Source organism: Hemiscyllium ocellatum, chromosome 31, assembly GCF_020745735.1.
Source record: "Hemiscyllium ocellatum isolate sHemOce1 chromosome 31, sHemOce1.pat.X.cur, whole genome shotgun sequence".
NCBI classification, from domain to species: Eukaryota; Metazoa; Chordata; class Chondrichthyes; order Orectolobiformes; family Hemiscylliidae; genus Hemiscyllium; species Hemiscyllium ocellatum.
Genome location: NC_083431.1, coordinates 11,277,455 through 11,304,293, shown reverse-complemented (window position 1 = coordinate 11,304,293; position 26,839 = coordinate 11,277,455). Strand labels below are relative to the sequence as shown.

General features: G+C 46.8%; 1 protein-coding gene across 1 annotated transcript in view; it reads right to left on the bottom strand.

Annotated features, from left to right (window-relative positions):
* Positions 1-26,839, bottom strand: part of nxn (nucleoredoxin) — a 225,566-nt gene that overhangs the window by 5,371 nt on the left and 193,356 nt on the right. Inside the window, exons 6-7 of the mRNA XM_060848012.1 lie at positions 23,939-24,118; positions 16,251-16,372 (exon numbers count right to left, since the gene is read on the bottom strand). Coding sequence (XP_060703995.1) covers positions 16,251-16,372; positions 23,939-24,118 — 302 coding nt within the window. The remainder of the gene's footprint in view (positions 1-16,250; positions 16,373-23,938; positions 24,119-26,839) is intronic.

Sequence of the window (26,839 nt, the reverse complement as noted above, 5' to 3'; positions counted from 1 at the left end):
TAAAGAAACCTCAGCTCCATTAGGTGGGGCATTCCCTTTACATCCCTGACCTCCAGGTTCCTGAAGGAACAACTCCACTTGGATCTGGATGTAGGTTTGCTCGCTGAGCTGCAAGGTTCATTTTCAGACGTTTCGTCACCATACTAGATAACATCTTCAGTGAGCCTCTGGACGAGACCTCTGTGATGCAGAGCCATTGAGCTGGGGCTGGGGCAAGAGGGTTTGGTGAACTTTTACACAAGACTGGTTCTTCGCATGCAGTGTGGCAGAGGTTACCATAAACAAATGTGGACTCGCCTTTACATAGTGCCTTTCACAACCCCAGGACAAATCCAAAGCGCTTTGCAGGCAATTGAGAATTTTTTTGCAAAAACAATCACAAACATAGGAAAAACTGCAGCCAATGTGCCCAATGCAAGTGCCCTCAGCAACAATGTGGTCTGTGCCCACTTAGTGTGTCTTCATGATTCTTACTGGGGGATAAGTATTGGCTTGGACAATCACAGGACCCGAGACATTAACTTTGATTTCTCTCCACAGATGCTACCAGACCTGCTGAGCTTTTCCAGCAACTTCTGTTTGTGTTTTTGATTTACAGCTTCTGCAGTTCTGCAATAGAATGACTACGTTATGAGGGGCTGGGTTGGAACTGAAGCTACATCGAACTGCAGCTGCTGGAAATCTGAAATGCAACCACAAACAGTTGCAGAACTCAGCAGGTCCAGCAGCATCGGTGGAGAGAGAAACAGAGTTAATGGTTAAGGTCCAGAGTTCTGAAGAAGGGTCACTGCACGCGAAACTCTGTTTTGCTCTCTCCACAGATACTGCCAGACCTGCTGAGTTTCGCCAACAATTTTTGCTTTTGCTACATCAACAGCAAACTAGCTGAGTCACAAGTGTCATCTGATACCTAACGTTTGATTCCTGGGAATCCAGGTGGAAAGCTGCAGTTCAAGAAGGCAGCTCACCTCCAACTTCTCCAGGACAGCTAGGGATGGACAATAAACACTGGCTTCACCAGTGACGTCCATGTCCTACAAACCAATACAACACATTTCAAAACCACAAGGGGTTTGGCCAGAGCTGATTTGGAGAAATTGTTCCCACTGGAAGAAGGATCCAGAACCACACATACAGGTTTGAAAAGAAGCAATGGAGACAGGACCCACCATGGAGGGCCAGATCTCAAACAACGATGTGACAGAGAGAAGGGGAGGACTGCAGATGCTGGAGAAGCAGAGTCGAAACGTGTGGTGCTGGAAGAGCACAGTCGGTCAGGCAGCACCCGAAGAGCAGGAGAGTCACTGTTTTGAGCATAAGCCCTTCATCAATACTGGGAGGTGGGGCTATGACTGACAAGTCAACTTCACCAGTTTCCTCATCTCCCCTCCCCCTCACCTCACCCCAGATCCAACCCTCCAACTCGGCACCACTGTCTTGAACTGTCCTACCTGCCCATCGTCCTTCCCACCTATCCACTCCAGCCTACCCTCCAACCTATCACCATCACCTGTCACCTACCTATCACCTTCCCACCTACGTCCCCCCAACCCCCACTCTCTGATTTATCTCTCAGCTACCTCCCACGCTCAACATTCCTTATGCCCAAAACGTTGACTCTCCTGCTCCTCGGATGCTGCCTGACCTGCTGTGCTTTTCCAGCGCCACACTTTTACAACAATGATGAGACAGAGAACAGGAAAGAGACAGAGAGCTGAGTGGCATGGTATAAAGGTAACAAGCTCTCCCCTCAATGTCAGCAAAACAAAGGAGCTGGTCATTAACTTCAGCAAGTGGGGGGGGGGGAGAGGATCAATGGAGTCGATGTGGAGATGGTAAAGAACTTCAAGCTCCTCAGAATAAACAATCTGACCTGGTCCATCCACATCGATGCTACAGTCAGGAAAACACACCAACGCCTCTACTTCCTCAGGAGGCTAAGGAAATCCAGGATGTCCACAGGGTCTCTTAACCATTCTCACAGACGCCTCATAGAAATCACCCTATCCAGACGCATCACAGCTTGGCATGGCAACTGCTCCGCTCAGGACTGCAAGAAATTGCAGACAGTTGTGAATGCAGCCCAGTCCATCACAAAAAACAGCCTCCTGCCTACTGACACAGCAGAATATGGCTGGAATGATAACATCTGAGGATGCTCAAGAATTCAGCATCTAGGCAAGGGCAGATAGCTTGGAGGAATATGTGGCCGGAGAAGATTACAGAGGTATAAATTTTGGAGGGATCCATACACAAGGCCGAGAATTTTACAATCGAGACTATCTTGACTGGGAGCCGAAGAATATTGGGAACCTGGCCCGGTGTGAGTGAGGACAGAGGTGTCAGAACCTGAGGCTTGCTGAGTGAGTCCAGTCGGGAAGGTGCCTGAACCAATACAGAGTCAGCCCTATACTTAGGAACTGGTTGTCTGACCACGTTGATTCCAGTGAAAAGAAACGAGAGAGAGAGAAACAAAGCGCTCTGTGAAGAGAGTCATCCATCATCTCGACAAGAGCAGCTTCGCATAGAGAAAGACAATCAAACACAGGAGCCCAGAGGGGCTCAGACCATGCATTAATTTGCCGCTGAATTGCTAATGCCACACTAGCAGGAAAGGCAGAGTAGCAATAACCCCATCACAAAAACAGAGCCACAGGCAAACGTTGATGGTAACAATCATCAGTTAGCAGGTGGCTTGGGCTGTGCACGATACAACAGAGGCCTCAGTGACTGTCACCATCGGACTGGCAACCTGTTTCCTCTCCTGCTCCTTGTTGCCTTGTTACGGACATGCCTGTGACAGACCAACATGGTGCTTGGGATCCCAAGGGAGAGGGTCAGGGGACTGGGCTCTGTGCCCCTTCTGACACATGCCAGGTGTTTAAACTCATGCCAGGGGAACCCAGAACCACAGCTGGTTACAAATGGGCTCGGCTCTCTCAGTTAGAATCATTGTGTCAATCCCTTTATTAACGCATTCTGAGGTAAGCTCTCAAAAACAAGTTTAAGTTTAGATGCCTTCATGGTTTTTTTTGTTATTGGATGTGGGCATGAGTGGCTTGGCCAGCATGTATTTCCCGTTGTTAATTGCCCCAGAGGGCAGTTTAGAGTCAACCACATTGCTGTGGGTCTGGAGTCACATGTAGGCCAGACCAGGGTAAGGATGGCAGTTTCCTTCCTTAAAGGGCATTAGTGAACCAGATGGGGTTTTCCAACAATCAACTACAGATTCAAGGCCATAGAGTAGATTAGATTCCCCTACAGTGCAGAAACAGGCCCTTCAGCCCAACAGGTCCACACCGACCCTCCAAAGAGTAACCCACCCAGACCCATTTCCCTAATGCACCTAACACTACGTGCAATTTAGCATGGCCAATTCACATGACCTGCATATCTTTGGACTGTGGGAGGAAACTGGAGCACCCGGAGCAAACCCACGCAGGCATGGGGAGAATGTACAAACTCCACACAGACAGTCGCCCAAGGCTGGAATTGAACCTGGGTCCCTGGTACTGTGAGGCAGCAGTGCTAACCACTGAGCCACCGGGCTGCCCCATCATTAGATTCTGAATTCCAGAGAGTTGAGCATAGGCCGATTGCCCAGTGCCCAGGCCTGAGAGAGGGCCGCACCATTGAGGCTCCTGCCTTTCAAATGAGGCGCTGAAATGTGACACTGGCCCCTGGGAGTTAAAGATCGCATCGACTCAAAATTGAAGGTGCCAGGGACTTCTCACTGACCCCCGCCCCTCAGCCAACAAGCCCGACGATCCAGTCACGGCCATGTTGTGGGATGTTGCTGTGCACAAGGGAGTGGAATTGTTTCCTGCATCACCACCCCCCCACCCAAGCCCATCCACCCGGCTGGCATCCGCCCCTCAAATCGACTCAGGCAAACGATTCTGGTTCACGACCCCAACACTGTCTGTGGGATCTTGCGGTCCTGCAAAGCAGCTGCAGCATCTCAGCGTGTCCGACTGCGCTTCCAGAGTACTTTGTCGGCGAAAGCGCAAGAAATGCAAAACTTGCGCCCATACCTTCTCCCTTACCTTTCTCCAAGGCCCCAAGGGATCCTTCCATATCCGCCACAAATTCACCTGCACCTCCACACACATCATCTATTGCATCCGCTGCACGCGATGTGGCCTCCTCTACGTTGGGGAGACAGGCCGCCTACTTGCGGAACGTTTCATAGAATACCTCAGGACACCCGGACCAACCAACCCAACCACCCCGTGGCTCAACACTTCAACTCCCCCTCCCACTCCACCAAGAACATGCAGGTCCTTGGGCTCCTCCATCGCCAGACCATAACAACACGACGGTTGGAGGAAGAGCGCCTCATCTTCCGCCTAGGAACCCTCCAACCACAAGGGATGAACTCAGATTTCTCCAGTTTCCTCATTTCCCCTCCCCCCACCTTGTCTCAGTCAAATCCCTCGAACTCAGCACTGCCCTCCTAACCTGCAATCTTCTTCCTGACCTCTCCGCCCCAACCCCACTCCAGCCTATCACCCTCACCTTGACCTCCTTCCACCTATCGCATCTCTCCCAAGTGCCTCCTCCCTACCTTTTATCTTAGCCTGCTGGACACACTTTCCTCATTCCTGAAGAAGGGCTTATGCCCGAAACGTCGATTCTCCTGTTCCTCGGATGCTGCCTGACCTGCTGCGCTTTTCCAGCAACACATTTTCAGCTCTGATCTCCAGCATCTGCAGACCTCACTTTCTCCTCGGTTACTCCAAAGGGTCAGGCTGGGCCAATGGGAGCCTCTGGGTGGTGTACCAGAGATCCAGAGTATTACTCAGAGGGAGCTTAATTCTCGCACTACTGCACTTGGCAATCAGTGACCCCTGTGCTCACCCATAGCCACACAGATCCAACCTCCGCAAGCTCAACAAAATCACTATTACAAGCAGCTGCATGAGGTTTTTAATTAAAGGCATGCTGGGGCACTCCCAACATGTTTCTAAGACACTCTGAACTTTTCTGGAAATTAAATGTCTGAGAGCTCTCTTCCCCCATCATGCCAACAGCCTGCATCAAAGATTAACAAGTGGATGAACATTGACGGCTGGCACACTCACTGGAGGATACTGCAATGCACCATCCCACAGCGGGGAGAGTGGGCACGTATTCAATCCGCTCTGTAACTTTTTAATCAAGTATAATCCTGGATTTCCCCAATCTCGCTGGGAGTGCATCAGCAAGATGGAAAGGCACTGGCTGCCTCGGCTTGTTCCACTGCGTGGCTGGAAAGTTCTAGAATGCCAGCAGCGAAAGAAACTTTCGAACTGGGTTGGATGCCAACCTGGGCTGTGCCAGGGACTGCACAATCTGCCTGCTCAGAGTCACGTCAAGAAACTGAAGACACAGCTTCCATTCTGCGTTCTGTCGCTGGAAAATGCGGTCAAGCCTCAGATGAGTTGTCCCTTTAGCTCATGTTTGGCACACTCACAGCATTGAGTGTGGGAGTTGGGATGTCATGTGATGACTGCATAAGACATTGCTGAGACCACAGTTGGAGTGCTGTGTACAATTCTAGTCGCCCTGTTATGGAAAGGCTGTTGCTAAACTAGAAAGGGAGCAAAAAAGATTCACAAAAATGTTACCGAGACTGGAGGGTTTGAATAGGCTGGGACTTCTTTCCCTGAAGCGTTGGGAGCTGAGGGGTGACCTTACAGAAATCATGAGGGGCATGGATAGGGTAAACAAAGTCTTTTCTCTGAGCTGGGCGCGTTCAAAACTAGATGGCATCGGTGTCAGGTGAAGGGGAAAGATACAAAAAGGACATGAGAGGCAACGTTTTCACCCAGAGGGTGGTACATGTATGGAATGAGCTGCCAGAGGAAGTGGTACAGTAGCAACATTTAAAAACTCTTGGACAGTACATTGATAGGAAAGGGATATGGACCAAATACAGGAAAATAGGACTAGTTCAGTTTAAGAAACCTGGTCAGCATGGACTAGTTGGGCTGAAGGGCCTGTTTTGGTGCTGCATGATTCAATTTATTACTGTGACATATACTGAGGTACAGTGAGAATCCTTACAGGCAGATTGTACCAAACAAGTGCATCAGGGTAACAGAATAAAGTGCAGGGTACAGTGTTGCAGCTGCTGAGAAGATGCAGAGAAAGATCACCATTAACATTTGAGAGATCTCTGCTCAGAAGTCTGATAACAGCAGGGAAGGAGCTGTTCTTGAATCTATTAGACTATAAGACATAGGAGCAGAGATTAGTCCATTCAGCCCATCAAAGTCTGCTCCGCCATTCAATCATGGCGGATAAGTTTCTCAACTCCAGTCTCCTGCTTTCTCCCCATGACCCTTGATCCCCTTGATACTCAAGAACCTAGCTATCTCAGTCTTAAACATACTCAATGACGTGGCCTCCACAGCCTTCTGTGGTAGTGAATTCCATAGATTCACCACTCTGCGGCTGAAGACGTTTCTTCTTATCTCCATTCCAAAAGGTCTTCTCTTTACTCTATGGCTGTGCTCTCAGGTCCTAGTGTCTCTATTGTTACGTGGATCAAACTTTCATTTCTTCTGCCTGATGGAAGAGGGTAGAAGAGAGTTCAGCCGGGGTGGGAGGGTTTTTTGATGATGTAGGTTGCTTTACCGACGCAATGGGAAGTGTAGATGGAATCAAAGGAAGGTTGGTTTGTGTGATGGATTGGGTTGTGTTCACAACTCTCTGTAGCTTCTTACAGTCTTCGGAAGTGCAGTTGCCACACCAACCAATAACATGTCCAGATAGGATGCTTTCTATGGGGCATCTATAAAAACTTGCAAGAGTCTTTACTGACATGCTGAATTCCTTTAGCCTCCTAAGGAAGTAGAGACGTTGCTGTGCTTTCTTGACCATGGGTGGACCAGGGCAGATTGTTGGTGATTGTCACTCCCAAGAGCTTGACGCTCTCTGACTCTTGACTCTATGTTCAGCAGCAGACTGACCACATTCACTTTGTAGAGACGTTTATAAAAATATTTGTCTTTAAGGTTGAAAAACCTCAAAACTATTTACCACCTGAATCAGATCATCAGATTCTAATACCTTTACATTACAAACCCTACACATTGAACCTGCATGCTCCATTGAACTGGGAGCTTGGGTCAGGTTCATGGAATCCACTGTATTGGTGCCTCTGGGATTTTTTGAAGGGAACGGATTGTTAAATCCCAGTCATCACATCCTCTTCCAGATTTCCCACCATTGCCGATGCTCACCCTGCATCTGGAAGGTGGGAAGTCTAGGTCAACACTTACAATCCAGTGCACGAGTTAGTGACAACAGGCCAGAAGGTTGGGCGGAAACGTCTTTTCTCAGCTTTACGCGAGTTCTGTGAGCACTTCCAGGCCAGCCTGATGCTTGAGAGTCCTAGGTCCTGTTCCTCAGATTTCACTGCAGTACTGATAGAGTATTACCCTGTTAGGGATTGCGACTGGCTGCCACAATCACAACTGTGATTACAATTCACAGGGTAAGTTTGCTGCCTGTGGACTAGTTAAGAGAGGTCGGAGGTCACGGAATTGAAACCCTTCTTTATCCTAGCTGCCTTGCTGTCTGGTCAGTTGGTTTGCGTTTTGGGATAGCTGATAAGATCAGAACAATCTTTCTTTTCTGTCAGTGCCCCACCTTCTGCTTGCATTTGCAACTGAAGATCCATAACTACCTCAGCCGACAGCACAGGCAGTTCTTCGATAACGCAATGGTTGTGGGTCTTCTGCAGCCCTGCGTTACACAAAAATCGCACTATAAAAACAGCGCTTAAAGTTTTCCAGCCAATGCATGTTTTAAAAGCTCGGGCTTTAGAAACAGTGTCCCTATTTGTTGATCACATTTCGGAGAATTCGTGTTGACGAAATGCGCATTATAACAGAACGACCTGCATAGCATTTAACAAAACTCACCGACTCCCTACTTTGACTGAACGTCAGTCCACACTGACTGGGAGGCAGGTCCTGCAGCATTATTTATGGATTTTAAAAGCATCAAGGGGTCTTGGGAGAGAGAGGGAGTACAGCATTGAGATTGAGGATCAGCCATGATCATTCTGAATGACACAGCAGGCTTGTAGGGCCAAATGGCCTACATCTAGTCTTTATGGACACTTACAAACCTTAGCCTCTCATCCAGTGGGTCACATGGGACAGAATTAAGGGAAATAGGGACTCGTGTGGATGGGCTTCTCCATGAGTTACTAAGACTATGGTAAGGCGAATGGGTGGCACAGTGGCTCAGTGGTCAGCACAGCGCCAGGGTCTCGGGTTCGATTCCTGCCTTGGGCAACTGTCTGTGTGGAGTTTGCACATTCTCCGCGTGTCTGCGTGGGTTTCCTCTGGGTGCTCCGGTTTCCACCCACAGTCCAAAAGATGTGCAGGTCAGGTGGATTGGCCATGCTAAATTGCCCAGAGTATCCAGGGGTGTGCAGGGTAGATGGGTCAGCCATGGGAAATGCAGGAGTTAGGTCTGGGGTTGGACGGCCTTCAGTGGATTGATATGGACTTGATGGGCCGAATGGCCTCTTTCCTCACTGTAGGGATTCTATGACTGTGTGCAACCAGCAACTGATACAGGATTCCTGCTAGCCCTCTGGTTCCAGTGAACCCAGAGTCGGGTATGGACTCGGGACTAAGTATCCGTACACAAGGAGGTTTTGTACGAGATTGTTTTAAATTAAATTGCGGATCCAAGCAGAAAAGGCACAAGCCAGACAGAGCTGCTCGGCATCAGCCAGCACAATGTTTCCAGCTGTATGTGGTAAAGATCTGGTAACACTGGGTTTAATAAATCTTAAACACAGTCAAATTAACTCCAGAGACAGGTCCCTGGCACACCACAGTGAAAGGAAGAGAACAGACACACTTGCATTTGTATAGCATCATTCACGACATCAGGCAGTGCTTTATAACCAACAAAGTACTTTTCGGCTGCTGCAATCAATGTGTGCACAGCAAACCAAGCCCCCCATTTAATGAAGAGTCTGTGTTTCTGTTTGGGGAGCCTTCAGAACACAATATCCAGTTCAATGATTTTAGACCCTGAACACCTCGGTCTGTATTTTCTCCACACACCCTCATCACCTGAGGAACTGCCACAGCATGGGCTGCTTTCAGCACAGTCAAAGCCCTATTTTCACCCACTCACTGTCTCCACAAGCACCTCGCTAGCCTTTCATCTTCCCTAGCTCACCATCACCAATTCCTCTGCTTGCCTAACCTTTGCCCTCTCTCTGTCTCCACCTGAACACACAGTCCTTCTATCCCCTCCTCCCCCAGACCCTGCCATCATCAAGATAAATACTGCTTTTGTTCTGAAGGGGCAATCCACCCAAAACATTAACCCTGTTTCTCTCCCCCCAGATGAGCAGACCTGCTGAGTTTCTCCAGCAATTTCATTTCAGTTACTCAGTGTGTGCTTTGACTTCTCAAAGCTAATGCTGATTGAGGGATCAATAACAGCCCAGGTCAGGGGCTCTTCGAATCACAGAAACTCCATAGTGTGGATGCAGGCCATTCGGCCCAGCGAGTCCACACCAACCCTCTTAAGAGCACCCCACCCAGACCCACCCCTCCCTATAACCCTGCATTTTCCCAGGGAAAACCCACTCAGCCCTGGTCACTGTGGGACAATTTAGCATGGCCAGTCCACATCTTTGGATTGTGGGAGGAAACCCACGCAGACACGGGGAGAGTGTGCAAACTCCACACGGAGAGTTGCCTGAGACTGGAATTGAACCCAGATCCCTGGTGCTGTGAGGCAGCATTGCTAACCACTGAGCCACCATGCCGCACCCTTGATAGGCTGAAGGGCTTTATTTTATGATGCAGACTCTGAGTGGGACTCAAACACACAACCGATGGTTAGGAGGTGAGTGTGTTCCTTCCCTGCTCCCGCCCCAGTCCATACTTCCTGGTGCGTTATAAAATGTCTTTTTTGACATTTAACACAAACAGAATTCCCAGACGTGGAACCCAAGCATCCATTTGGTTGGAATTCCACAGAAACCATGTTCCATGCATTCAACAAAGCTCAACATGGGAGAACTATCCCAACTGGAAAGTGTGAGCTCAACAGCCAACTAAGATCCAATCTTGTTATTTCTTTAGTTAAGTTCTCAAATGAGCCGGGAAATAATTCACAATTGCTGCTTTTTAACAGGCAATAAAGACACAAGTGAGAATGATCCATAAATAAAGGGGTCAGGAGTGTGCACAGTAATCTTGATGGGGTCTCGCCACTGCCCTGTATAACTGAAATAACCATCTTCATTCAGACAAACCTCTCCCTCTAGATGTCTCCCAGATAGAGTTTCCTTTGTCAGTCTACACAATGTGACATATTACAAAGAGAGACAGAATAGGCTGAGAGTTTTTACCCTGGAGTGTAGGAGGCTGAGGGGTGACCTTATAGAGGTTTATAAAATCATGAAGGGCTGTATATAAGGTGAATAAGGTAAAAACAATGACTGCAGATGCTGGAAACCAGATTCTGGATCAGTGGTGCTGGAAGAGCACAGCACTTCAGGCAGCATCTTGATTTCGCTGCTTGTTGGATGCTGCCTGAACTGCTGTGCTCTTCCAGCACCACTGATCCAGTATAAGGTGAATAGTAAAGGTCTTTGTCCCAGGGTAAGGGAGTCCAAAACTATAGGGCACAGGTTTAAAATGAGGGGCAACATTTTCCTCACAGAGGGGAGTGTGTATGTAGAATGAGCTGCCGGGGAGGTGGTAGAGGCTGGTACCATTAGAACATTTAAAAGATACTTGAACAGTTACACAGACAGGAAAGATTTAGACAGGATATGGCCAAACACAGGCAAATGGGACCAGCTTATTTGAGAAACTTGGTTGGCTTGGACGAGTTGGGCCGAAGGGTCTGTTTCCGTGCTGTATGACTCTATGTTGACGGTACAGGTAGAGGAGATGGACCCCCTGGGGGGTGGGTTTCACTGTCACAGCAAGTTTAACATTTGCTCAATGCTGTTTAGACCAAAGATCTGCTATGTATTTAATTTGAAACTCTAACCAAGATTAGCCAGATGTGAAGAAAAAATGGACAGAAGTTGGGTTTTTCGGAGGGAGGGGGGGATGAGGTGGAGTACATCTACAAAGTGAACACAGATGAGGAAAACCATTTATCTGTTCCCAGTGCCTTCATCTTCAAAGAGGGATTGACCATTCTGCTCCTTGCCATTTTCCTGCGCCCTCATAGCTCTCGGTGGTGATGACTGGTCACTGCTGATTCAGAGATAAAAGGGGAGATTGACTCCACTGGAGATAAGGCCATCCTCCACTGACAGGATGCTCCGTCGTTAACAGCCTGAGTGGCTGGGACTACACCAAACCGCACACCGCAGCCTGCCCCTCCATCCCCAGGAAACTAAAGGACCATTCCCGATGGCAAGGGGAGTGAGGGTTATGTCTCCAACCCGAAATGACCACTTGTGTTCGAGAAGGGGAAAACATCCCGTTCTTCTGTCATTGAGTTGTGTCCGACAGTCAGCAACGAGATCTGTTTCTAGTTAATATGAAACATGTTCTCATTTTCGGGGAATGCTTCCAATTATAGCAATGCTGGAACCTTTTAGATTTTGCATATGCTGCAGGGAAAGAGAGAGAGAGAGAGAGAGAGAGAGAGAGAGAAAACAAAACAGATGCATGTGTCTGGCAAACATCGCCAACAACAGATGGACTGACCACTCCATACACTTGTCAGTTATCAATACATAAAACAAAACAGAAGCTTGATATCACTGTACCAACAAGTTCCCGGTGTGACTATTACAAACCGAAGATGGCCACCTCGTTCTTTGTCCCTACACCAAGAGGGAGATTCACATCCAGTTCTGAAATATCATACTGCCTAGACATGTGTGATGTGAAATGAAAGCTGAACCGAGCCAAAAAAGAGCTTCTCTCTTTTTATGTTTCAAAAAAACGTCCGTGACCCTGGTGAAACGTGGCTATTTACTGCCCATCCCGTCCTGCCAGAGGGCAATCCTGATCCGTGGCATCATGTACCATCCAGAGCCAATGGGAGTCTCTAGGAACATTGTCAAAGGGGGTGGAGGGGGGCAAATGTCATCACTTCCCATTAAAACTGAGGTGGAGGGAAATGTCTTCCCCTAGAGAGTGGGGAGTCTGTGAATTCACTGCCACAGAAAACTGGTGAGGCCAAACCATTGAATGTTTTCGAAAAGGCGTTAGAGATAGATCTTAGGGCTAAAGGGATCAAAGGGTATGGGGGAGAAAGTGGGAACAGGGGACTGAGTTGGATGATCAGCCATGATCATATCTCATGGCAGAGCAGTATCAAAGGGCTGAAGGGCCTCCTCCTGCTTCTATTTTCTCTGGTTATATAATCTTAAAAACATTTGAGTTCCATTTCACACATTGACCACACACCATTTGAATACTTGTACTCTGGGTTGCTAGTCCAGTATAGTACCTAATATATCTCTCCTTCCATCTTTTCCCTGGTAACACCAGGCAGCTGTTCTTCATAGCTATTAGTGAGAGTGAGGAGGATATCTCAGCAACATGGGGGATTGCCACTGTCATGGTTGTTCCTTGTGCACTACCCATAAACCAAAGAGGAAAACTCAGCCCCGGGTTTGGTCTCAATCTACAGCAAAAGCCGTGCCAGCTATTTCCTTGTAACTCCATTTCCCACGAGTTTGTCAAATTCTTCAGTATCCTCACATCTCAAAGAGGCATCTGTCTTCCTTTTAAACCACTCTCTCTTCCCTGTTTTAGTATCTCTACAGGTTTCTGTCTGACAGGAGTCTTGGATGAATCCAGATAAATATTGGGATGACTGAAGTCATTGTCTTTATGTTTCCCCCATCTCAGACCGCATTTCCCCAACATCATCTGCTGACCTCCAGTTCCCACGTCCTCTCTCACAAAACTATACCTATTTACACATCAGCACCAACTCCCAACCTCAGCTTCTACCTGTGCCAGACTCTTCCTGAAATCATTGCTTTTCGCAGCTCTGCATTTGAACGTGTCTATTCTCTCCAAGTTGCCCTCCCCCCACTCAACTCTTCTAAACCTGATCCGTTAACGATCCTTTTCTCCAGCAGTGTCTCCATCATATCCAGCCTTGCTTCCAACTACCTCTGTAACTTGAGATGTCAAGTAAATTATCTCTCTATTCACTTTCAGTTCTGAACTTGACCTGAGAATTCTCCAATTCCTTTCCCTCCTGGTCCATCTCCCCTCTTCCCAATGCCACTGAGGACTGGCCTATTAGGCCAATAAACATATTTAATAGCCCATATTTAAACTCTTAAATCCCGCTACATCTACATCTTCCTCTTATTTAAAAGTTAATTCATGCCCTTTGAAGAGGTTTTGAGGATTACAGAAATATTGGAATTGTAATCACGCTGTCATTACAGCTCACATCACCCTATCAGGCTGTCACTGTCATAGAGTCATCCAACACAGATACAGACCATTCAGCCCAACCAATGTGTACTGACCATAATCCCAAACTAAACTAGTCCCACCTCCCTGCGCTTGGCCCATTTCCTTCCAAATATGTTTTATTTATGTATTTGTTTCAACATTTTTTGAACATTATATCTGCATCCGCATCCATCACTCCCTTTGGTAGTTCATTCCACACACAAATCACTCTCTGTGTAAAAGGATTGCCCCTCATGTCTTTTTTAAAATCGTTCTCCACTCATTTTAAAAATATGCCCCCTAGTCTTAAAATCCCCCACCCCAGGGAAAATACATCTGTTATGCACCTTATCTATACCCCTCATTATTTTATAAGCCTCTGTAAGTCACCTCTCAACCTCCTACACCCCAATAAGGAGCCTTTTGTTATAACTCAAATCTTCCATTTCCAGTAAAATCCTGGTAAAGCTCTTCTGAACTGTCTCTAGCTTAACACTATCCTTCCTGTAACAGGGAGATCAGAACTGTCGTTGACATAGGTTCACTTTCCAGAGATCTGTGACTCATCTTCCCAACATTTCAGTCCATCCGATAATTCGTGGGCCGTTTAATGTCCAAGTGGGGTTCCATCCATTCACTGCTTCAAATTCTTGCCCCTCATCTTTAGGAACTTCTTCAGACAGGCTGCCTTAATGATCTCACTGATGTTTCAGAGTTAAAGCTCAGGTTCTGGATGTAGGTTTGCTTGCTGAGCTGGAAGACTCGTTTTCAGACGTTTCGTCACCATACTAGGTAACATCATCGGTGAGCCTCCGGATGAAGCACTGGTGGCATGGCCCACTTTCTATTTATGTGTCTAGGTTTACCTTGGGTTGACAATGTTATTTGCTAATGTTGATCTCTCTTGTACACCCTGGGCAATGTTATCCGCATGCCTCCGTCTAAATCTTTTGTTCTGTACATTCGCGCTTACAATGATCTGCCTGCACTGCTCATAAACAAAGCTTGTTACTGTACTTCGGTACACGTGACAATAAATCAATCAATTATAAAGGGTGCAGAAAAAATCGACAAGGAAAACCAGGGTGAGGGTTGGGCAGAAGGATTGCAGCAGCTGGGGCACATCCCCTCAGAGGATAGAGGCTTAAGCAGGGATTTCAAAGAAGTGTTTTAAACAGAAACAGAAATCGCTTGACGAACTCAGCAGGTCTGTCTAACATGGACAGTGGTTGGGATCTACTCCCTGAGTGTGTGGTGGCAGTCATGGCTTTCACAGAGGATCCCAAGGATCAACTGAGGAGTTCCTCCGAGTGACGACAACCGAGGACCTGTCCTGGACTTCCCACGTCGATGCGATGATAAAGAAGGGACAACGACGCATCTTCTTCCTCAGGCAGCTCAGGAAATCAGCACGTCCATCAGGACCCTCACCAACCTCTACCATTGCATCATTGAGAGCGTACTGTCCGGGTGTATAACAGCCTGGTACGGCAACTGCTCTGCCCAGGACCATACGAAACTACAGAAGGTGGTGTGCACAGCCCAGACCATCACAGAAGCCAACCATCCATCATGGACTCCAGTTACATGGCTCATTGTCACGGAAAGGCTGCCAACATCAAAGACCTGGCCCACCCTGGTAATGCTCTCCTACAACCTCTTCCGTCACGCAGAAGATACAGATGCCTGAACACACGCACCAGCAGGTTCAGGAACAGCTTCTTCCTCCTGGCCGTTATTAAACTGATGAATGAACTCACTAACTTCAAATAATATTGATCTTGCTAACGTTAATCTTGGCTCGTGCACGCCTTGTGCAATGTGACTTGTACGCCTCTAAGTTTTTTTTCACCCTATGATCAGTATGTTCTTGTTTGTTATGATCTGCCTGTACTGCTGGTAAACAAAGCTTTTCACTGTACTCAGGAACATGTGACAATAAATTAAAACAAATCAAGAGTACCTATTCCATGGCTACGGGAGAAAGGCAGGGGAATGAGACAGAGTTATTTGCACAGGAAGCCAGCATTGACATGGCAGGCCAAATGGCCTCTGTCTGCACAGTAACCATTCACAGTAACAGTGACAAACAATTATAAACATTAACTCTTTGCTGTTTGTGGCAGCGTGCTGTGCGGAAATTAGCTGTCATTTCCTACAAACGTCTGAAATACATTGTTGGCTGGAAAGTACTTTAAGGTATTCTGAACAGTGGTATAGAAATGGTCGGCACGGCGGCTCAGTGGTTAGCACTGCTGCCTCACAGCGCCAGGGACCCGGGTTCGATTCCAGCCTCGGGCAACTGACTGCATGGAATTCGTACATTCTCCCTGTGTCTGCGTGGGTTTCCTCCCACAGTCACAAAGACGTGCGGGTTAGGTGGGTTGGCCATGCTAAAGTGCCCCGTACTGAGCAGGCTGGGTGGGTTAATTGCAGTAAACATGGGGGTTTACAGGGATTCCAATCTTGGCCGACTGTCTGTGTGGAGTTTGCACGTTCTCCCAGCGTTTGTGTGGGTGTGTTCCGGTTTCCTCCCACAATCCAAAGATGTGCAGGTTAGGTGGATTGGCCATGGGAAATGGCCCACAGTATCCAGGGATGTGTAAATGGATTAGCCAAGGGAAATACAGGGTGATAGGGTAGGGTTGGGGGTGGATCTTGGAGAGATGCTCATCGGAGGGTCAGTGCGGACTTGATGGGCTAAATGACCTGCTTCCACACTGTGGGGATTCTATGATATACATATCTTTCTCCACTTCAGGTAAGCAGATAGGCCATTGAAATGCAACAATGGAACTCAGACGAATGTGAGCTAACTCTGGTACTGACCTCTCCTGCAACAAAGAACAGCAGTGGTGGATCCTCATCTTTCGCTTTGTGCTCTGAGAAAATCTTTTCTGCGATCGGCTGGATCAGTTGCTTCGCTGGCTCCAACTCCTCTTCTTCAGAATCTGAAGGGAAAAATCAAAATACTGTCACAGCTCAGCTGAGAACATCCCCCAGAGGGTATCCGACTCTCAGGATCAAAGAGGAATGAGGCCGAAGGTCAGGTCATCCCGAACATGTCCAACATCCTCTGATTCGAACCAATCCATTTTGTCTCTCACAGAAATGTACTTCAGCTTAAGGGGAGGCGATGGGCAATTGGTCTAATCACTGGACTACTAATCCAGAAACTCAGCTCATGTTCTGAGGACCTGGGGTCAAATCCAGCATGGCAGATGGTAGAATTTGAATTCAATTAAAAAAAAACAAATCTGGGATGAAGTATCTAATGATGACCATGAAGCCATTTTGTCAATCATCAGGAAACACCCATCTGGGTCACTAATGCCCTTTAGGGAAGGCAACTGCCTTCCTCACCTGGTCTGGCCTATATGTGACTTCAGACCCACAGCAAAGTTGTTGACTTTTAACTGTTCTTTGGGGAAATTAGGGACAGGCAATAAATGCCCAGCCAGTGGCACCTCATCCCGTGAGTGAATGAAAAAAAGGCTTTTTCTCCTACCCTCTCTCAAGGCATTGAAAGGTGTGGAGAGAAAGGGGGAATATGAAACAAAAACAGAAATTGCTGGAAAACTCAATGGCTCTGGCAGCATCTGTGGAGAGACAGAGTTAATGCTGAATTCTTCCAGCAATTTCTGTTTTCAGTTCACAGTCATTCAGCACTGAAAGAGACCCTTCGGTCCAACCAGTCCATGCTGACCATAATCCCAAACTAGTCCCACTTGCCCTGCATTTGGCCCATATCCCTCCAAACCTTTCCTCTTTACATCCAAAAATATTTTAAACATTGTAATTATACCTACTTCCTCTGGCAGTTAATTTTTTTTTCTTTAGAATGAATCAGATGATGAGATAGAAGATCAATCTTGATCATACTCACTGGTGGATCAGGTTCAAAGGGCTGAATGGCCTACTCCTTCTCCTAGATTCTATTTTTCTCTGAAGAGTGGAGCATGGAACAATCCAGAATATCCAGCAAAGCTCCTATTCCATATAACTCACACTAAAGCTTCCCACGTCGAGAATTCAAGGAGCCGCATGTATAACTGTGGTAGTAACGTTTAATGAAAAGTCCACGCTGAGATCCAGGGTCATGTCAGAACTTAGCTTAACTACAATGTACCTCACAGTTCAATAGATGACAGATGCTCAAACCAAGGAACATGGTCTAAAAAACTCCAACCTGACCTGCCGGGAGCAAAGGACACAGCGGGCAGCTTCTCTTTGGGACTCTATTCCCCAAACTGAAGCTCGAGCAAATTAACTCGATCAGTTAATTTGAAAGGGGAGATTGTTCGATAATAACCAAAGGCATTATGGGAATGTGGAGTTAGGCCACACATGTGCCGTGACCCCATTAATGTCACAGTAGGCCTGAGGAGCTGAATGGTCTCCTCACTATCCCTACATTGTTGCGCCACGTCTGAGAGACTTCAGGCCAAGGTGGACAACGGCCGAGCCTTACCCCCCACCATCACCAACGGCTGCTGCTGGATGAGGAAAGGACCTCTGGGGAGGCCAACTCCAGTAACGGTTCACCCAGTTCTCGTGTGTGCCAATTCCAATTGGCGTTTCTCTCCATCTACTGAAAGAATGGATCACCCTGGGCCTGCAGTTCCACAGACAACCTCTGGCACTGTCGGCTAAAGCGCCAACAGGGGGCCTTTCCACCAAAGGGGACATCACAGGGCCAGCCATGTTGGATCTTCACCTGGACTGAGAGGAATAAGTGGCGGGTGTGGTTAAATTCCTGCCTTCCTAGTCCAGGGACACAGGGGTCAGGACTGATTATTGCACTGATCGAACCTCAGAACGTCTAAGCCAAACACAGTTCCATCGTAGACTGGGCCATCATCACTTAACAATTTACACGCAACTTGACACTACTTTAGCTTTTGGTTCATCGCAATCTCGCGGAGATTTTCCTTCCAGAAACAAAACAACCTCAAAAGGTGTTCGTTGTCAGCCAGATAATTAAGGGATTAACCCATTTGAGGATTTTCAAAGTACTTCAGCCAACCTGCTCAGACATGTTATGATAGATTTCCGTTGCAGGTGGGGCTTGAACCAAGTTGGACGATTGCCTTTTTTATAGAGTCATAGAGATGTACAGCACGGAAACAGGCCCTAACTCGTCCATGCTGACCAGATATCCTAAACTAGTCTAGTCCTCCCTGCTAGCACTTGGTCCATATCCCTCCAAACCCTTCCTATTCATATACCCATTCAGGTGCCTTTTAAATGCTGTAATTGTACCAGCCTCCACCACATCCTCTGGCAGCTCATTCCATACACGCACTACCCTCTGCGTGAAAACATTGACCCTTAGGTCCCTTTTAAATCTTTCCCCTCTCACCTTAAACCTTATGCCCTTTAGTTTTGGACTCTCCCACCCCAGGAAAAAGAACTTGTCTACTCACCCTATCCATGCCCCTCATCATTTTGTAAACCTCTATAAGGTCATCCCTCAGCCTCTGACCCTCCAGTGAAAACAGCTCCAGCCTGTTTAGCCTCTCCCTATAGCTCAAACCCTCCAACCCTGGCGACATCCTTGTAAATCTTTTCTGACCTTTTTCAAGTTTCACAACATTGTTCCAATAGGAAGGAGACCAGAATTGCACGCAATATTCCAACAGTGGCCTAACAAACGTCCTGTAGAGCTGCAACATGACCTCCCAACTCCTGTACTTAGGCAAGAGCACCAACACTTCCTTCACTATCCAATCTACCTGCAACACTACCTTTGAGGAACTATGATTACAGCCAGGTGTTTCTGCTGTCTAGCTGGGCTGAATGGCCTTTGACTACACTGAAGACAAATGGTAGTTACTGCTCGGCATTTCCCAACTTACAAAGCAATCACTTACCTTCACATAGTCAGGCTTTTCTGAGCAAACTCTAAGCAAACACACATACTCATGGAACCCACTCTTCCTTTTGGCACTTATCTCGAGAAAAAGCATGTCCATCTCTTTATTTTCAGGTCACAAAGAGTTAAGCTTCCTGACAGTCGGCAACAGTATCTGAGCAAAGCTGAATGTTAGGCACGGGGGCTAAAGGGTGTGAAGGATGCCAGTAACTGAGACTGACCACAAATCAAAGGCAACGCCTGAGAGCAGGGTCAAGGCGATGAGCGGGGTATGGCTAGACTGGAATCCAGAGAGACACGGGAATGAGACTCCAGGGAAAAATACAGGAAGCATCAACAGAACATGCTCAAGGATGCAATAGCGAGGCCATGAGGACACCGGGAGCTGGAGTCTGGAAAGGAGGTGGAGGCAGATGATGAAGCTGAGGTTGGGTGGTCCTCAATCGACACCTCCTGAAACCCCGTACAAAAGATCTCATCAAGTGTGTGGCCTTGCTAAAATAAAAACTATAAAGCTTGTGGTACATGAGCAGGCTTGTCTTGGTGCTACGCACCTTCCAATTGCTTTCACATGCAAACAGAGAACTACTTCAAAAGTCTCTTCTCACGAGAAAATCTAACTGAATAGTGGGCATCCACTAGCAAGTGTTTGTTTTTTTATGTAATTACCGGGAAGGCCAAGCCAAAAGATGATCTGGAAACAGCCCTGTGGTCCAATATACAATGAAGTGGCAATGAAGAGAGGAGGCGCTGGAAGGCTGATCACAGCAAGAACCGCTCGGGGGCAGTGGACATTAATCACAGATTTTGGGAACTTTGAGAAAAGAGCATATAGAGAGATCAAGACACAAACTTTTGCACTTGGGAAATTAAAGGGCAATTTTAATAAACCAAGATGTGTACTGGGAACAGCTACTTGAAGGTCAAACAACATTAGAGCAGTGGGAGATAGGAAGAGGTCACAGTAAATTTGTTTCCAGAGAAAGTGAACTTCACGTATGTCAAAGACTGTACAGAATGGAATAAAATAGAAAGTTTAGGCTTGTGCCAAAATCTTAGCCGTGCAGGAAATCGCATGAGTATCGAAAGTGCAGAGGTGAAATTGGAAAGAATTTGAACAATTAGAAAGGGGATGCAAAAAAAAATACAGGCAAGGAAAAGTCCAAATATGGTTGAATGTATAAACAAGAAGAGAGTGACTAAGGGAAGAGGCAGGCCAGTTGTGTGTGGAAGTGAAAGGGTGGCCTATGGTTCTTAATGAATACTTTTTGTCAGTTTTCCCAAAGGAGAGAGAAGAAGCAGCTGTTGTATTTTGGGAAGGGGGATGGGGTGTGTGCAATATTGGAGGGACTAAACACAGCGAGGGGGGGAGAGACATAATAAATACTTAGCATCCTCAGAAGTGAAAATAACACCAGGTCCGGATGAAATACATTGCAGATTCTGAAGCAAAACGATAGCTGAGGACGGGGGAGGGGACATCGGAGGCTGATCCTGGGGTGGTGGAGGTTGACCGTATCGAGGTTTATAAAATCCTGAGGGGTATGGATAGGGTCAAGGCCTTTTTCCCAGGGTAGGGGAGTCCAAAACTAGAGGGCATAGGTTTTAGGTGAAAGGGGAAAGATATAAAAGGGACCTAAGGGGCAACGCTTTCACGCAGAGGGTGGTGCGTGTATGGAATGAGCTGCCAGAGGAAGTGGTGGAGACTGGTACTATTGCAACATTTAAAAGGCATCTGAATGGGTATATGAATAGGAAGGGTTAAGAGGGATATGGGCCAAGTGCTGGCAAATGGGACTAGAATGGGTTAGGATATCTGGTTGGCATGGATGAGTTGGACCGAAGGGTCTGTTTCTGTGCTGTACATTTTTATGACTCTCAATGAGAGGTTACATATTGAGGGAAAGTAAGCAAGGCAAAGGATCATAAAACAGACACAGGAGACTGAGAAATGTAAAGGAACAGAGAGGCCATATATTGCATTGACCTCAGCTCACCCATGTGAAGAGAACAGATAGAAAACATGGTCAAGATGGCCTGCAGGATAGTTCTCCTGCGTGGGTCAAAGTCTAGAGCATAAAGGCAAGGAAGTGATGCAAGACTGGAGTTAGAATACTGGGTAATACGCTGGTCACATCATTCCGGGAAGGATCACACACACGCGAGAGGGTATGGAGGAGATTTACAGGGAGGATGTCAGGGAGGGAACATTCTAATGATGAGAATTGATGGGATGGAATGGAATTGTTTTTGTAGCATAGAAACAGGAGCAGGTCCTTCAGCCCCTTGTCCCTGTTCTGCCCCATGACTCACCATCCCTCAACATAAATTCCAATGCATTCCCCATTTCCCTTAATGCTATCCAGATTTAGAAATCTGTTGATCTGTCTTGAACTTGGTCAATGGCTGAGTCTTTGCCACCCTCTGGGACACAGAATTCCATCTCAGTCTGAAATGGCTTGCTCCTTATGTTGAAACTGTGTCCCCTGGTTTTGGATTTGCTTAGCCAGGAGAAATATCTTTTCTGTACTTGCCCCTTAAAGTATTTTGGAAGTTTCAATGAGATCACATCTCATTCTTCTAGATCCCAGAGAACAGAGGCCCAGTCTCTCCATTTACTTCCCATCCCAGTAATCAGTCAGGTGACCCTCTGCTGCAATGCTCTATGAAATAGACAGAGAGATGCAAACAGTACCCAATACTCCACATTGACCCACGATGCATATTGGCAGCAAGACAGTTTTATTGCTGTTCTCCAACCGTCTCACGGGAGAGGCCAACATTTATTTTCCTAACTGGGTGCTGCACCTAAATGTAAACTTACGGTGATTTGTGTCCAGTGACCCTTCAGAGATCACAACCTCTCAGAAATGCCTCTCTGTCTTTCCTGCCAAAGTGGAGGATCTCACACTGATCCTCATTATACTCCATCAGCCATACTCTTGCTAACTCTCTGCCAGATCCCCTCAATGCCTCTTAGCACTCTTCTCCTCACAACTCATTTTCCCACCTAGTTTTAAACATAGAAACATTGAAAATAGGATCAGCCCTTCAAGACTGGTACACCATTTATCACAGTCATGGCTGATCGTCCATCTCAATAGCCTAATTTTGCTTTCTCCCCATAACCTTTGACCCTGTTCTCCCCAAGTACAGTATCTAGCCGCCTCTTGAATACATTCAATGTTTTGACATCAACTACTTCCTGTGGTAATGAATTCCACAGGCTCACCACTCTGTGGGTGAAGAAATGTCTCCTCATCTCCATCCTGAAAGGTCCAGCCCGAATCCTCAGACTGTGACCCCCCCCCGGTTCTGGACACCCCCACCATCAGGAACATCCTCCCTGCATCTACCCTGACCAGTCCTGTTAGAATGTTATATATCTCTGTGAGATTCTCCCCTCACTCATCTGAGCTCCAGTGAAAACAATCCTATCCGAGTCAATCTCTCCTCCTACGTCAGCCCCGTCATCCCCGGAATCAGCCTGGGGAAACTTCGCTACACTCCCTCGAGAGGAAGAGCATCCTTCCTCAGAAAAGGAGACCAAACCTGCCCACAATATTCCAGGTGTGGCCTCACCAAGGCCCTGGATACCTGCAGCAAGACATCGTCCATAAAGATTGTGACCAGTGCAGGTCAGACTCTGCTCCTGCAGGCATCCCACTGGTTCCAGCCTGCTCACAGTCAGCTTGCAATTTGTTCTTCTGCCTATAACCAACCATCAATCTGTGCCAGTGTGATACTTCCTATCCCACATGCTTTAATTCTGTTTATTCCATGTAGGACCTTTCCCTTTATACAGAGGTTGTTTAATGTGAGTGCATGTGAATTATGAAGAGTCTGGAGAGATAGGATAACAAGGACATGGTTCTGTTAGAAAGATCAAAGCCAGAGCCTGATGGGGCTTGGCAGGAACTCACCCCCTGGAGACTTGGTAGGAACAGAAACCCTTATAAACTAAAACACTTAGAATGCTGTAACTTATCAGGAGCTGACATTTGGGATTCAGATGGGTAACTATTTCTTAACCAGCACGGAGGTACGGGACTAATGGCCTCCTTCTGTGCATTAACCTTTTTAAAATTACATCCCCTGTTTCTAAGTGACATGAGTGATCTTGGAAAACCATCAGCTGGTTGCAAGTTTTAAAATAAATCAAAATATATGTGCAAACATGGGTATGTTTATACACACATACACACACACACACACACACACACACACACACACACGTGTGTGTGAGAGAGAGAAAGGTGGCGAGAGGGAGATAAAGAGAGAGAAAGTGAGGGAGAAAGAGGGAGTGTCAGGCAGAAAGAGAAAGAGAGAGGGAGAAAGCGAGAGCAAGAGAGAGAGATTGAGTGAAGGACAAACAGTGTGACAGAGAAAAAGAGAGTGTGAGGGAGAAAGAGAGAGAGTGAAGGTGAGTGTGTGGGAGAAAAAAGGGGTAGAAAGAGAGAGAGAGAGATTGAGCGAGGGACAAAGATTGTGAGGGAGGAAAAGAGAGCAAGAGAGAAAGAGTGAGGGATAGAGTGCAGGGAAAACAGAGTGTGAGGCAGAGTGTGGAGGAGGAGAGTGAGGGAGAAACAGATATATACAAACCCACCAATGCAGAGGGAGCTACATGACTAACATTGCATACCTACAAACAGAACAAGGCTTGGCCTCTCATTCAGCTGCAAGGCGTTCGACTCTGTCAGTTCTAATACTGGTTTCGGATGCCACGGAAATTCTTTGCAATCTATGTCATTGAGCACTGCTGGCCTTCCTTGGCGTGTGATTATCTTTCCCTCCTGGTCCAGGATAAGGAGAGTAGGAATGCCTGCATTTAAAGCAAAACACGAGCGATCATCTGGTGTTTCTGTTCAACACTGACCCAATAATCAGTCAAGATTACCACATTCTTCCAAATGGCTTGGTGCATCTTATACAAGTCCCTTTAGGCATTCGGATGTCATAATCATCTCCAAGTTGGGGATTGTGAACACTGGAACCTGCGCAACCGATCTCAAAGTGCGTGAGCTGGATTGTCCTATAGTGATCTGATTCTCTAGGATTTTCAGACTGTCAGAGTTCCCTGCTTGAGGAGGTAAAGGATTTCTGGATAACCCTCTTGCTGATGGGAGATGTGACTCACAGTGTGCAGTTTTGCTGTCTGTCGTTAAGTAAGGATAGATGTGCTTCGGAGGGGAAGCAGTGAAGATGATTACATTGGCCCTGGGATGAAGAGGCTGTCCAATGATGAGAGACTGAGCAAACTGAGTCTATATTAGATTAGATTCCCTACAGTGTGGAAACAGGCCCTTTGGCCCAACCAGCCCACACCAACCCTCCGAAGAGTAACCCACCCACACCCATTTCCCTCTGACTAATGCAACTAGTGCTATGGGCAATTTAGCATGGCCAATTCACCTAAACTGCACATCTTTTGAATGTGGGAGGAAACCGGAGCACCGGGAGGAAACCCATGCAGACACTCCCTAGGACCTTACCATACATGACTGGATGTGGCTGGACTGCAGAGCTTAGATCTGATCCAATTTAACCACACAGTTAGAGGAAGGAAAACTGAGACAATAATTGAAGGCAAGGAGGAGGGGATTAGAAATAGATATAGACCTACAATAAATGGAAATGCATCTAGAAAATAAAAAATAAGAAATGAATAAAGAAGAATGACAGGAACAAATACTACCATTGGGGAATGAGAGGTTATGGGGCAATAGTGTCTTCTAACATGTACCTAAGTTCGGAAATTAACTCTGCTTTCTCTCTCCACAGATACAGCCAGACCTGCTGGGCTTTCCCAGCAAGCTCTGTCTTTTATTTTTTGTTGCTGATTTCCAGCATCCTCAGTTCTTTGGATTTTTAAAAACCTGCAGTTGCTGGCTCATGTAAAGGTACAAAGAATCACACTTCGTCTCCTTTCACTTGCTGTGTGTTTGAAGAACTGTCCATCACTCTAGCACTACATGGAATGGGAAAGGTGGGAGGGAACTAGGTGGGTGGAGGAGGGGGGCGGGAGTGGGTGTCCCTGTAATATCATTTAATGCGCTCGTGTTAGTTTTGCAGACATATGTAAAAATAACAGAACAGAGCCAAAACATTGGTTGAGTAAATATGCACAGCAGATGAACAAGACTGAAGTGAATCCCACCGAGACCTCATTAGAAAGCAGAGTTGTGACAGCTCCTGATACAAGGCGAATTCTCTGTTCAATCACTGCCTCGCACAGCCGAAATGATTTAACACCAGAGTGACTAGAGGATTCTGTTTCATGCACGTCATCATCAATGCCGCTGCTATTAATCTAACTGTCTCCAACAGAATTACAAATCAACTTCCAAGCAGCCATTTAAGGTTTTCTGGTGTATTCTCTTCCAGCCTGACAATTAGAATTACAATAATTCAAATTACAAGCACACATTTGTGACTCAAAGGTATCCAGTGCACAATGGGACAGTACTGGTTGGTGCGAGTACCATTCACAAACAAGGGTCGACACGTGTGAAGGAGGGCGTGAATTCAAAATCCCCTGGGAGCTGTTGTTCCTATCAACCAGGGTCAGCAGAGAGTGCCCTCGGCTCTCGGAGTCATGAACGTTGAGCGGTGAGGTTGTTATGGCTGGGATTGGTGGAATGCGCAGCTAATCGGGCACCGATTGAACCATTAGCATTTGCGCTCAGTTGGCTGGATATCTGGTTTGCAGAGTACAGTGAAGCCCAACAGTGTGGGTTCAATTCCCATCACCGGCTGAGGTTTCCATGCAGGACTCTCCTTCTTAATCTCTCCCTTCGCATGAGGCCTGGTGATCCTCAGGTTAAACCCTCACCAGTCTACTCGCTCCAGTGAGAGAGCAGTACCATGGTGCGGGAAGACCACAGCCACTTCATCTTAACTTCATCACCAAGGAGTCCAATCAGTTTCCTATTGGCGCTGTTATCTACAATAAAGTAGGCTTTCTTCATATTTCCTGCTTAAAATAAGTTTCACCATCTTGATTAGAATCCAGAATTTGAACGTTATGTCTTTTTAATCACAAAATAGACATACATACACACGCACACGCGCACTCAAATACACGCACATTCACACACACATACATGCTCACTCATACGCTCACACATGCACATTCACACACACTCTCACACATACATGCACTCACACATACACATGCGCACTCACACACACACGTGCACGCACGCACACACCCACACAACACAAAGACATCAAAGTCAGTGCTGAGATAATGTTTCAAAAAAGGCTTCAAATGTAAGACACTCTTATTGTCCAAATGAAAACACACGGGAGAGTTTAATGAATTCTCACGGTCCGCCAGGTTTTTTGTTGACAAAATCGAATTGTTGACGGTGCACATTGCTAAAAGATCTTCCAAATAAGTTTTGCTTTGAATGGAAATTAAGCTGGTTCCAAGTCTTTGGAGAGAGGTCAAAGAGTTCAGCTTCTCAGGCTGTATAAGGCACTTAAAATACCGAGGAACGGAAATTTTCATCAGGTCCCCAATTACTGCAACCAAGAGAAG